Below are 13,965 nucleotides of genomic sequence, written 5' to 3'. Positions count from 1 at the left end.
GAAGGAAGGAAGGAAAGAAAGAAAGAAAGAAAGAAAGAAAGAAAGAAAGAAAGAAAGAAAGAAAGAAAGAAAGAAAGAAAGAAAGAAAGAAAGAAATGGATTAACAGCCAGGAAGTTTAAGATCTCCATATAGACTTATTTTTTAAATTTCATCCTTATCCTTACAAAACACAAAGGCATCTTAAAACTTCTATGATCCTCATAAGAATTAAAAGCCACAATCAAAGATTCAAGGTGGTGGTGGTGGTGGTGGTGGTGGAAGTACTGTAGCTAAGAATTCTGACAAGAATTTCTAGAAAATAGAAAGTCAGGAACTAATAATTTCACTTCAGACACTTGCAAATCTGTAATTTCATCCTGCTGACAATGATAATGACATGAATCCAGTCCTTACTTTTAAATGAGAGTAACCCACACCTGCCTTTCTCAGTTATATTCAGTAACAGGGATTAGCAATTTTGCAGGGTGACAGTTTCACGAGCAATCACAACTCCCAGGAGAGGAAATAGGCTCTGCATTTGCCATCAGGTGACACACAGCTGCTGGAAAAAAAGAGCAAATGGAATTCCTGATTCCCCAGGGACAGCTGTCACTCAGCAGCAGGGCACAAGTCACCAAGGAGAGAAAAGGGTACCCAAAGGACAGGTTTCTGATGGCTTTAAGAAAAGCAAAATGGACTATAAATCCTCTTCAGATGTAAGAAAACTCGCTTTATCCTCTCCTTCACAGATACTGAATCAGGAAACTGAGAGTCACATCAGAAGCTGATGAACTTTCCCCTCTGACTTTCTATGAAGACCTGATTTTGCCACTTTAGATGACTTTGAGCACATAATTTAAACTTGATTTCTTCATCTGTAAAGTAGGGTAGGGAGCAGCTGCAGCAGAGTTGTTCTATGGATAAAAGTTGTTCTATGGACATATTGACAAAGTATTTAGCACAATACCTGACATATTTTAAACACTAAAAAGTATTTTCTGTAAAACCAGCCCTTGTTAGACTTATCTGAAACCACATCACAGTTATTTTTTTTAAACTAAGTTACCATTTTTTTTAAGAAAAATTAGATCGTATAACCCCTTATTAAAGCCATCCTACATCTCCTCTGGAGGTCCAATTATTTGGTTGGTGAACTCTTCTCTAGATGCTGATTAATTAAGTGCTTTATAGTTTTCCAAAATTCTTTGCTTCGATGTGTTTTTTGTTTGTTCGTTTGTTTGGTTTTTTGTTTGTTTTTTTTGTTTTTTTTTTTTTTGGTACTAGGGATCGAACTCGGGACTCAGGTCCTGTGTTTGCAAGGCAGGCAGCGGAACCACTGAGCTAAATCCCCAGCCCCTCAATGTTTTCTTTTACTGAAGTCACTAAAAGAGAGTTTCCAGGGAAAAATGACATCCATTTTCCTTAGTGCACACAAATACACAATTACAGCTTTCCCACCTCCAAGATTATGGCCCAAGCTTGAATCACCAGTGGCACATGCATGACTGCCCCATTGAGCTGTACAGGACAATCATGCATGCACAGCCTGGGTGTGAACATGTTAAACTCTTTAAGGCTAATGGGAACTGAAGTCACCATAGAAACCATGAAAGCCTTAATTCTTTTTACACCCACTAAAAATAGTCTACGATAGCAGATAGTAGCACACTACTGTTTACTATCATCTACTAGTAGCCCAGTATAGCACAAATACTACAGTAACTACTGAGCAACAATGTAACAATGACCAATGCACAAGTAATGTCTACTTTCTATCTCTTCCTTACTAGAAGACCTTGCTACGCCCAAAGGTCTTCTTCCCTAGTCATTTCCATTCACACGTTTGATATTTTTCCTGGTTCTCTCATTATGACCTGGAGTTTTTAAATAGAAGGAACTTGAGAAATAAAGTAACTTGAAAGTTGAAAGTGAATCAAGTCCAGAGCATGATTATCGACAATCCTTTGTGGGATAATTCTTTAATGTGGGAGCTCTCCAGGATATTTAGCAGCATTCCTGGCCTAACCATCACTAAATGCCAGTGGGACCCCCTTTAAGTTGTGACAATCAAAAATGATTCCAACGATGTCAAACATTTTGTGGAGGGATCATCCCGGATTGAGAACCACTGGTTTGGCATGACCCAAAACCTATATTGTTTTCCCCAGAAACTGAGGTTCAAATCCTACAATTCCTGACTGTTGTAAAATTGCAAATAGTAGCAGTTGTTGTTGTTTGGTACCAGGGATCAAACTCAGGACCTTGCGCTTGAGAGGCAGACAGCAGAACCACTGAGCTAAATCTCTGGACCAATTGCAAATAGTTTTTAAGGAAGAAGATCAGGCAGCCATGGAATCCCCATCTTTTGTTATGGGATCCTCATTTCAGTGTCTCTGTCATGGGGAAACTGAAAGCAAAGGCAATGGGTAGAAGCTACCTACTGCCAGAACAAACAGCACAGTACAACACTGACAAAACCACAGTCCTTACTTCCAAATGCGGTATTACAGCCTCACTCCCCAAAGACCTCATAAAACTACCCAAATTCTTCCTCTTCGATCTCTTCCTGAAAGCTTCAGTCTTCAAATACCTGCTCTTGGGTTGGGAATTTTTAGCTCAGCGGCAGCACGCCTGCTGAGTTCAATCCCTGGTACAAAAAAAAACAAAAACAAAAACAAAAAAACTGCTCTAAAATCCACTTTGCCTCCTTTTTTCCAAACCCATACTCCTCCTTTTAAGAGTTATGCTCAATGGGCCAGGGATTTGGCTCAGTGTTTCCGCCGCAGAGGTTACATAGGCTGAGAAGCGTCTCTATCATCGAAAGACATATACTTTCAGAATTTCCACATACAATACAGATGGGCTTACAGAATATACGTAATTTCAGACTCAAAGCAACCTGCATGGACAAAGTCTCTAATTTTTTTAAACCATTTTAACTACTTTTACAGTGTGCAGTTCAGTAGGGGTAAGTATATTCACACCATTTTGTAATAGATCTCCAAAACATTTTCATCTTTAAAAACTCTGTGTGCATTAAACAACAGCTCCGCATTTTCCTTCCCTTCGGTCCTTGGAAACCAGCATTCTACTTTCTGTTTCTGTGAATTTTAACTATTTTATCTATCTTACAAGAGGAATCAGAGTATTTGTCTTTTTGTTACTGGCTTATTTCACTTAGCGTTATGTCCCCAAAGCTACCTATGTCCCCAGTAGGTCAGAATTCCCTTCCTTTTTGAGGCTGAATGATATCCTATTGTATATATACACGTTTTGATTATACACTCATCTGCTGATGGGACAGCTGGCTTGCTTCCACCTCTCAGCTTCTGTGAATAATTCTGCTATGTAGAGAGTGTGCATATATTTCTAGACCCTGCTTTTAATTCTTTCTGAGACATATCAGAAGTGGAACTGTTAGATTACTATATATAATATCTCCATTTTTAATTTCTTGAAGAAACGCTATACTTTTTTCTTTATAGCACAAATCCTATAATCTTTTGGAGTTTGGGTTCCTTGCCTGTCAAATTATCGTTTTTACAAATAGGGCCAAACGAGATGATCTCTAGCTCATGCCTTGGCTTGACCCCTACTGTGAGTAAGAACCGCAGCCAACCAGGCCAGCACACCCTGTGTCTGTCTGATCATTCTGCTGTTAAGGGAAAAACTTCTAATATTCTCCAAAATCATTTCGAATCTACATCTCACATTTGTCTACCATCAGACCCTCAAGTCACTGCTAACTTCTCTCAATTTTCAAGTAAGAAAAGCAGAGCCACGGGTGAGGTTTTTGGCTTTCCCCCACCTAGGGTTGCACAAGTAACCTACAAGTGTAGCCTGACCTCTGACCCCAGGAGTCCCAGCACCCACCTCGGTGGTGGTCGTGAGGTCATACCACTGTGGGTGAGGAGCCAACACTGACTTCTTGCTTCTGCACATGCAGGGAAAGGCGGTGCTGTTCTTCCTGGCGACCAGTGGCTGTTCTTACAAACAGCGGCTTCAGCCCTAAGCCCAGAACAAAACCTCCTGCCTGGACAAAGGCTATGTATGGGTTTTTGTTTGTGTTTGTTTCTTTTTGTTTGTTTGTTTGGGTACCAGGTGTTGAACTCTGGTCCTTGCGCTTGCAAGGCAGGCAGCAGAACCACTGAGCTAAATCCCTGGATTCCCTGATCTTTTAATTCTCATTCCTCAAAATATGGTCCTTGCACCACCAACAACCTTCCTTTCAGGCCCTGCTCCAACGTAAACAGAACCTGTATTCTGACAAGATCCCTTGGTGATTCACGAACACTCAAGTTTCAGAAGGGCCACAGATAATAAATTCATAGCTAAGTGAAGTGAGAGGTCAATAAAATCATGCTTTAAAGCTGTATCATCAAGCCAGGCTCAGTGAAGCACACTGAAATTTCAGCTGCTGGGGAGGCTGAGGCAGGAGGATCACAACAAGTTTCAGGCCAGCTTGAGTAATATAGCAAGACCTTGTCTCAAAATAAAAAGGGCTGGAGACGTAGCTTAGTGGTAAAGTGCACGCCTAGCATATGTTCAATCCCCAGTGCCACCAAAAAAACCAAAAGCAGGGCTGGGGATCAAGCTCAGTGGTTCTGCCTGCCTGCCTTGCAAGGACCGGAGTTCAATCCCCGGTACAAAAAAAAAAGAAAAAAAAAGTTATCACTGTATCATCAAGGCCACTAAAAAGGCTAGCCTGTATTTTTGGGTAGGCTGATTACACCAATAAGCACCCAGCCAACTTTCCCCCAGTAAACAGTAAATCCCTATGCCTCTCAGGCAGACCCTGAAGGTATTGTTCCTCAGCGTCTTAGACAATTTGCCTAACAGTCTAGAAATGACTATCAGGCAGCACATACTCATTCTGTCACTGCTAAGAGAGAAAGCCCACCTGTTCTGACCCGGAGGAGCCGTCTCAGGTGCACAGGACGCTGTTACCTCCGCCCCACCTCACTTCACCTGGCTCCGCACGTGTCCAAGTCGTGGGCGCCATCCACACCCCCACCCCCACCCCGCGCTCCATCACATTCGTGTTTAGTGGAGATTACCGTTTCCGTGTATTTCTCATTTGCACACAGCCTACTTTCAAAAAGGGCTTTATGTAGCTTACAAAGGTAAATAGGATAAGCAAAATTAAAACAAAATTTTAAAACCAGACTCTGGGCATGGTGGTAGATGCCTATAATCCCAGCACTCAGGAGGCTGAGGCAGGAGAATTACCGTGAGTACAAGGCCAGCCTGAACTAATACAGAGACCTTGCCTCAAAAAACTAAACAAAAGAAAAAAATTTTTAAAACCAGTTAAAAGTCTTATTTCCTTTCCAGACTTCTCCCTGCCCTCCCTGCTGCTCTTAAAGAAGAACTTTTTAAAGTGGAAGAAGCAGAGTGTGCTCAGATCAGCCCCTCCTTCGCCCTCCTGGGAGTAAGTAACTAACTGTAGAGTAAAAGCTAGGCCAGCGACCAGTGTGGGGGACGCCAGGCCGCCACTCCGCTTTTGCCCAGCTTACCTGAGGCCAGACGGATAAATTCATTTGATTCTGTGACTATTAAAAGTCCACTTGCTCAAAGATACCACCTACATGCTGCAACCTCACTTCTACAGGTTTCAAGGTGATAGTTTGGCCTTCTTATGTGTACAGCCCTTTGTCACATTTTTCATCTAGCTCAGAATACAAGTGGGGGGAAAAAGGATGCTAATTAGTGGGCCCCTTCAAAATCTCAACAAAAAAGATCAGGGGAAAAGGAATGCTATGAGGCACTTGAGATGGTTTCTTTGTTTTTTTTTTTTTTTTTTTGGTACCGGGGATCGAACTCGGGTCCTTGCAAGGCAGGCACCAAAACCACTGAGCTCAATCCCCAGCCCACTTCAGATGGGTTTTTAATACTGGCCAGAAAAAAACAAGCTTCGAACTTGGTTATCGAGGTGAAAAGGGGAACACTGCTGTGACACGGACACATGGTGCTGTTTCTCTCAAATCTGGCATCCCCGGCCCAGGAGCCTCCATCGGCAGGGCGCTGGATGACAGCCGGTAGAGCATCACGGACCGAGCGGACCCTGCCTCCTCCTCTTCTTCTTGCTGTGGGGACAAGTGCGTGAGGCCAAAGCTGCCCAGATCGCCGGTGTCAGCCAGGCAGAGACACGATGGAAGGCAACTGCGCTGACCCGGGTGACTTGTTGCTCAGAGGACCCCACACTTTTCAACCCCACCAACACACTTGGTCGTATGGTTCCTGCCACCACTGGATTGGAAGACACAGAAGTGCATGTTTCATTGTTTGTGTTACTACAAATTAAATCACGGCTGTAGATCTACAGCATACAGGTATAAGCTGCAGATTTTTCTATACAATATTTCTAAGGAGTGACTTCTGCAATTTTTTTTTTCCTTATAAACAGTAGAAGTTGGAAGTATAACTCAACAGCATAGCATTTGCCTAGCATTCACAAATTCCTGGGTTCAATATCCAGCACATTCCCTCCAAAGAACTTATGTTTAAATATGTGTGTGTATTCTGCCAGGGATTTAGCTCAGTGGTGTCGCTACAAGCCTCGAAAGCACAAGGTCCTAAGTTCAGTCCCTGGTACCAAAAAACATGTGTGCATTCAGGAATTTTAAAAAATCTCAAAAAGAATATATACGGATGTAATGTGTATATAACTATAATATTTATCTACTATACAATCTTGATGAAATAGAACTCAAATAATTTCAAGTTCACTGTACCTTTAAAAGACTGAGGAAAGGACAGGGGATGTAGCTCAGTTATGCTGCTGCCTGCCTCGCAAGCACAAGGTCCTGAGTTCAATCCCCGGTACAAAAAAAAAAAAAAGTTAACAGAAAAGGGGCCAGGGGAGATTTTTTTTTTTGTACCAGGGATCGAACTCAGGTCCTTGAGCTTGCAAGGCAGGCGGCAGAACCATTGAGCCAAATCCCCAGCCCAAGATTTATTTTTTAAATTCTATGCCAGTCGGTGCTCTGCACCCACAGGTTCTGCATAAACAGGTAAAGTCTTTGTGACGTTAATACACTAGCCCAGTCTCCCCAGCCATGGCCTCCATATCCAATGACTCAAGCAAGCAGACTGAAAATATTTGGAAAAAAGGCTTTTCTGTACAATGTGTCTGAATTCAATCCCCATACCCAAAAACAAAAAAACAAACAAACAAAAAACGCAGAAAACAACTGTAGACCTTTCGTTTTTCTCCAGTTCTGGGGACTGAACCCGGGGCCTTTTCACTATGTTATATTCCCAAGTTTTTTAGCTTTTATTTTGAGACAGAGTCCTGCTCATTTGCTCAGTTGCCCAAGCTCAAATTGGGCATCTTCCTGCCTCAGCCTCTCAGAGTGCTGGGATCATAGCCATGGGGCACAAATACAGCCAGATGTTTTCCTTGTCATTTTTCCCTCAACAATACAGAATCACCTAGGACTTCCATAGCAACAGATGATAAAAATAATCTGTAAATGATTTAATGTACACTGGCATATTGAGCATCCAAGGATTACGATGTCCACAGGAGTCCTGGACCCATTTTCCCCCAAACAAGAGACGACTGTAGTCACTTCTGACTCTAGCGTAGCACTGGTCCTTGTCCCACCCATGTCCTGCCACCAACTACGTGAACAAAAAGAAGACCAACAGTAGTGAAATCTGGACACCACAAGCCCCATAAGATTCAAAAGAGCTTTTGATATGTTGCACAGGTGTGAAAGCATTTCACTTTATGTTCACACACTAAAACAGATGATCTTGCCAGTTGTGGTGGCGTACATCTGTAATCCCAACTACTCAGGAAGCTGAGGCAAGAAGATGGCAAGTTGGACTCTAGCCTGGGCAACTTGGTGAAATCCTGTCTTAAGACATAAAAAAGGATGGGGAGGGGAGGAGGGGTGAAGGGAGGACAGGGACAAGGGGAAAAATGAGAACCAAGAAGCGTCATGTGAAGGTACAGGATCCCAGTAATGAATGTAACTGTACTGTAGACCTAGATTGTACCAATAAACTCAATAAAAAGAAAAAAAGAAATAAAAAAGGATCGGAGCCAGGTTTGGTGGCGCACGCCTGTAATCCCAGCACTCAGGAGGCTGAGGCAGGAGGATCGCTGTGAGTTTGAGACCAGCCTGGGCTACATAGTGAGTTCCAGGTCAGTCTCAACTATGTAGTGAGACCCTGTCTCAAAAAACCAAAAAATCCACCACCTGCCTTGCAAGCTAAGGACCCAAGTTCAATCCCCGGTACCAAAAAATAATAATAATAATAATGCTGGGGATGTAGCTCAGTAGTACAGCACCCCTGGGTTCCATCCCCAATACCAAAAAAAGAGAAAGATGGTCCTCAAAGGTTGGCATCAGAAAGTTCTGATGATAAAAATCTCAGTCCTTAGAAAACTTAATTAAACAAAGTATGACGATACTGAGACATTTCTAAGGAGCAATACAATATTTTGATTCCCCGCACAATGTTTCCTTTTATCTGATTATTGAAAAAAAATGTCCGTTTAAAGAGCAAGCATCTCCCACTCCCTTCTTTGCCTGCTCCCTTGGGTGAGCTGGTATTCTGCTTTGACAACAAAGTATCTCCTTAAAGTTTGCAGAACACTGGCATACACAGAATCACACCTACTCCTCCAGATGCTACAAAGTGGGGAAAACTGTAACCAAACCCACTGAGTGAGGAGGAGGGCAGGGATTTGTCTAAAAGCCCAGAAGCAATGTGGGCAGAGCGGAACTAAACTACAGATTCTCTGCATGGTCTCCAGAACTCTTCCTGAGGCCCGGTACCAATGCCAACCCTTGTCTGTGGCATGAGCCGGGGCTGATGGTTGAGGGAACTCCCCAGAGAGGTGACCCAGAGCTGGCACCCACAGTGCTTGACTGACAGCTGGCCCATGTCAATCACTGCTTATGCCGAGTGCCACCCAATCGGAGCACTGGCTTTTTGGTCCGGAAATGCACCCTCTGCTTCCCTTTCCCACCTGACTAGCCACACTTTCTCCTTTCCCTGGCGGTTCATGGAAATCTTGCCCCCAAAGGGTCATAGTTCCTCTCTCGCTCCTCGGGACTGAATTACAAACCATAGTCTAGTTGCTCACCTTCCTCCTTCTGAATACCTACAAAACTTTCTCTGTGCTCCTGGAAATCCCTTGCCTCTCTCCTGCAGGAGTTAGGCCCATTGAGTGGATACAAACCCTGCTATCTCTCATCCACAACCATAGGGCTTCTACAGTTGTGGCTGCCAGAATGTTAACGTAGAACTAACAAACCCTGATCTCTCATCCACAACCGTAGGGCTTCTACAGTTGTGGCTGCCAGAATGTTAACGTAGAACTTTCAAACGATTAAAATATGCGATCACTTTCCATTTCACCGGTTTTAATACACTAGTTGTAATTACTTCAGATGTTTGTTCCTGCCTGCAATCACTATTGTGCTACTTGATTTTTTTTTCTTCTTTTCCCGTGGTTTTAATGAGAAGTTAGAAAGACTGGCAGGAAGGCCAAGAAAAGGGTGGGATGTGAAAAAGGAAACATAGAAAAGCAGTCTTGTGAAAAATAACAAAGATACAGTAACCCATTACTTACCAGAAAGAAAAAATGCTATGTCGTAATTAGCTAACACTGCTCATGTTCTGAGACCACAAAAGTCTCTCTGATCATAATTCGTACAGCAACAGCACAGAATGCCTGCCTTCCTTCCTTCTTTCCTTCCTTCTTTCAACAAGGTCTTGCTATGTGGTTCAGGATGGCCTTGAACTTTCTCCTGCCTCAGGCTCCTGACTACTGGGATTACAGTTGTGCACCACCACGCCAGCGTCCTGGAGAGCCCACTTTGAAAGATTCCGAGAACAGTCTTGTTTTGGTCATGTCTTGGTCCTTCTGACCCGTTCTGTATCTATCTGCACCACACCCAAACTGTGGGACATGGTACATCCTTCAGTTGCTATCAACCTTCAGGGTCTCTTGCCAGACAGCCAGCCGCACAGCATGGGAAGGCTCAGGGTTTTGAGATCCGAAGGCATAGACTTCAGGCTCTAAGCAATGATTTTAATCCTCCAAGCTTTGGTTTCCTCATCCATAAAATAAAGCAAGCAATCCCCATCTCATAAGACCCTTGAGAACATTATATAAGAAAACATGTGTAAGATCGCTGACACTCAAATCACTATCCTGAGATCTATTTAATATAGAGGAGAATTCTCAGAGCTGGGGATTTAGCTCATTTGGCACGGCGCCTGCCTTGCAAGCTCAAGGTCCTGAGTTTGATCCTGGTTCAAAAAAAAAAAAAAGGAAAGAAAAGAAAAGGAAAGCTGTAAAGGAGAATTCTCCTGGACTTCCTTAAGTATCATTTCTTTTTTTCTTTTTTTGCAGTACCAGGGATTGAACTCAGGACCTTGCACCTTGCGCTTGCAAGGCAGACTCAGTACCACTGAGCTAATCCCTCATCTTAAATATCATTTCTGTAACTTCCCTCCCCCGGACATGTCCCTTTCTACCCTGCCTCAAACTGGCAATGTTTCTTCATTACCCTGGAAGCTCTTCAAATACTGGGACTATTTCATTTTTTGGTCTTCTCAAAATTAGCACAGGGCCCAGGGATTTAGCTCAGTGGTTCCACCTCCTGCCTCGCAAACGCAAGGACTGTCGTTCAATCCCCAGTACCCCCAAAAAATTAATTAATTAATTAGCACAGGGCTGGGGACATAGCTCTGTGGTAAAGTACTTGCCTACCACGCATGAGGTATGGTCCTGCCCCACAAAAAAACAAAAATTATAAAATTAAAAGCCCTAGCACTGTGCCTAGCACAGAATATACATTTAATATACACTTGCTCTTTTTCTTCTTGGTGAGGAACCAGTACCAGACAAATTAAATCCCAGGACTTTTAATATCTATGAGAGGATGTTCTCCCTTTGCATAAGGGATTTCGTGATTTTGATGCAGAAAGTTTGCATCAATGGTACCCAGGAGTGGGTACACTGTGCTTCACCCTCCCATCCCCAGGTTGCCCTTATTTTTAGAAGATACATGCTTAATAAGGTTAGTGTTAAACTGGGCATGGTGGCACACACCTGTAATCCCAGTACTCGGGAGGCTGAGGCAGGAGGATTGCTGGGAGTTCAAGAGCAGCCTGGGCTACACAGTGAATTCAAGGCTAGTCTGAACTACATAGTGAGACCCCGTCTCGAAAAACAAAACAAAACAAAAAAAGTTAGCAATATCTGCAATTACTCAAATAATTTAACTCCCTAACCAAAATAAATATGTTTCTATACACATATACACACAGGTTGAGAAAGCAGGCTTGACAAAATGAACAATTATTAAATCTAGGGCCAGGGATTTAGCTCAGTGGTTCTGCCGCCTGCCTCATAAGCATAAGGACCTGAGTTCGATCCCCTGACCAAAAAGAAAAAAAAAAAATCTAGATGGTAGGTATGTTGATGATCATTTTGCTTTTTTTTTTTTTTTCTTGGTTGGGGATCAAACTCAGCACCTTGAACTTGCAAGGCAGGTGGTACACCACTGAGCTAAATCCCCAGCCCCATCATGATCATTATACTATTGTTTCAATTTTATGTTTAAATTTTTCATAGTGTTAGAAGACAGAGAGGTGAGGCAACAACCAAATTATTATCTACCCAGAATAGAAATTTCTTTCTCTTGCATTTACAATAAAATTAAGCCATAAAACTTGTCCTAATGCATTTGGCCAGTTACTGAGGACTACTGGGACTCAGATACCCTTCTATAACAGCTCCAGGGAGCTGGGGTTAGGCAGAGGACAAAGCACAGCCCTTTTACATCGAATATCTTTTTCAGTGTCCTCTGACAACCTTACTATTCATAGTATAGATGGGGATCCCATCAGCACATAACTAGTAAATTACTAAAATAGCTGTTTATTTACCATCTTGATTTTTTAATGAAGTCCTTTATCGTGTTTTAGTTGGGACTCCAGAAGAGAAACAGAAAGATATCATCCAGTGTGATGGCTAACAATCCTTTTCAATCCATCCCTCGGAAGTTCAGTTTTGAAGGCTCAACTATTCCAAAGTGTGGTGCCAACCACTAAAGATTTAGTTCTAGGAAGTAAACTGACCCTAACCCTAATTGTCTGGCCTCGCCTGAGCACCCTATACTTAAGCCAAGCACTCTGTCCAGTGGTGTCAGCTTATGCAAGTCAACACACCAAACTCCAGGGCCTCTGCCCTGCAGAACGTAGTGATTTACTCTCGTGTACTCACGTCACGTGTCCACAACCAAAACCAGCGTTGGATAACCTTACAACTTGTGGAATTGCTTCTGCCTGAAGATAAGGTAGTCGACCTTTTGGGGTTTTGTTGGGTTTATGTATGTTTTTTAACAGCAAAGCAGGTGACATGTAAGGAATATGGGTGTGCAGGTAATAAAGACAGATTTATGGAGTCCAGCTACCGTTACCTCCATTGGACACAAGCATGAAAGGCAGCAGAAGATGAAAGCAGTAAGGACTTCAAAGCTTCGCACACTAGTTACTCCTCCCTTCCTGAACCCTTCTAAGGAGGGGCAGCTACTACTACAAAATAAATGTGATGAAGTAGAACTTTTCCAAAGGTAGGAAGCAAGAGACAGACACACTATCCCAGGTTTAAATCCATATTACTTTGGAAAAGACAAATGTGAAATGTGAGTCTGAAGATTAGTTCCAAGCACTCTCAACAAATTGATTCTCCCCCAAACCCAAAATACACCACACCTAAGCTAAAACATAAAAATAAAAATGGAATCTTATTTACTAGTATATTTTAAAAAGTAAAAATATCTTTCCTGTCTATGCTTTGGAAGGAAAGTTTCAGGGTGAGTCAAACTTACGGGAGAGAACAGGAAATCTTACCTAGGTACAAGGATGCATTTTCTTTCTTAACATTATCATCTAAGTAGGTTGGTCCCAGGGTGTAAATAGGCGTGGAGCCCATTCCAATGAGAATCTGTGCACAGATGAACAACGCCACGTAGACCCAGTGACTGTTTCCTCCAGAGTCCTTTGGACAGGGCGGAGGCTCCAAATCGGTCGTGGAGTTGCCATTCTGACACAGGCCGTCGTTGGAGGCCGAAGCGTTCAACTCTTGGATCTGGTAGGGTGGAGAGATGAAGTGAGGTAAGGCGAAGAGCACAGCCCCGAAGGCGATGAGAAGTCCGCCCACAGCCAGCCACAGGGGTCGCCGACCCCGGCCCCCAAAGTAGCTGACGAACACCACTACCACCAGGTTCCCGATGTCAAAGCAGCTGACCAGCAGGCCGGACTCGGAACTCTTCAGACTGTAGCGCCTTTCAATAGTGGTGATGACACTGCTCAGGTACCCGGAGACCATCAGCGCCTGGATGAAGGTCAGAAAGCACATGCAAACCAGGAAGCAGCGAGAATCGGTGAGGACCACGTAGAGGCATCTTCTCTCCCGGAGCGGGGCCAGCGGCGCCGAAGCTGGGCCGGCCTTGCTGAGGTCCATCATATGGTTGCAGTCTACGGACCCTGCCGTCCCCTCCAAGGGGGACGGGGCAGAGGGGCTGGGAGCCAACGGGTTCTGGCCTCGCTTCACCTCCTGGTGGCCCAAAGAATCCATGCAGGCAAAGGCCGACTTGCCGTCTACACTCGCGGGACTGCGGCTCGGCCGGCAGGCGGCGCTGCTCGGGACCGGTGGGCTCTTAGACCTGAGGGTCTGGGGCTCGCTCTCCTCTTGGACAGCTCCTACCGCGGCCCGCACCGCCGGCAGCTCTCCCGCGGGGGGCTGCGGCCCAGAACTTTCGTCCATGGCTCTTGGAATTCAGATTCGCTCCGAAGCTTTTCATTCACCGGCACCAGAGACCGAAGCCAGGCCCACTCAGTCGTGCACACTAGGAAGCGGGTCCGGGGACGGCGGAGCTGCGTGGCCGGGCATCCTCATTAGCAGGTGCGGCCCCGAGGCCCAGCAGCCGCGAGCCCCGGGGGACGAGGGT

At 44.2% G+C, this 13,965-nt stretch overlaps 1 protein-coding gene across 1 annotated transcript in view; it reads right to left on the bottom strand.

The window, feature by feature from the left end:
- The window catches only part of Slco5a1 (solute carrier organic anion transporter family member 5A1), a 133,475-nt gene extending 119,517 nt beyond the window's left edge, over positions 1 to 13,958 (bottom strand). The window contains exon 1 of the mRNA XM_019205232.2: positions 12,866 to 13,958. Coding sequence (XP_019060777.2) covers positions 12,866 to 13,781 — 916 coding nt within the window. The 5' untranslated portion in view covers positions 13,782 to 13,958. The remainder of the gene's footprint in view (positions 1 to 12,865) is intronic.
- Positions 13,959 to 13,965: the final 7 nt, after the last annotated feature.

The sequence above is a fragment of the Fukomys damarensis genome, unplaced genomic scaffold (genome assembly GCF_012274545.1).
Source record: "Fukomys damarensis isolate Sample0158 unplaced genomic scaffold, DMR_v1.0_HiC HiC_scaffold_5, whole genome shotgun sequence".
Classification (NCBI taxonomy): domain Eukaryota; kingdom Metazoa; phylum Chordata; class Mammalia; order Rodentia; family Bathyergidae; genus Fukomys; species Fukomys damarensis.
This window is presented reverse-complemented; position numbering and strand designations above follow the sequence as displayed.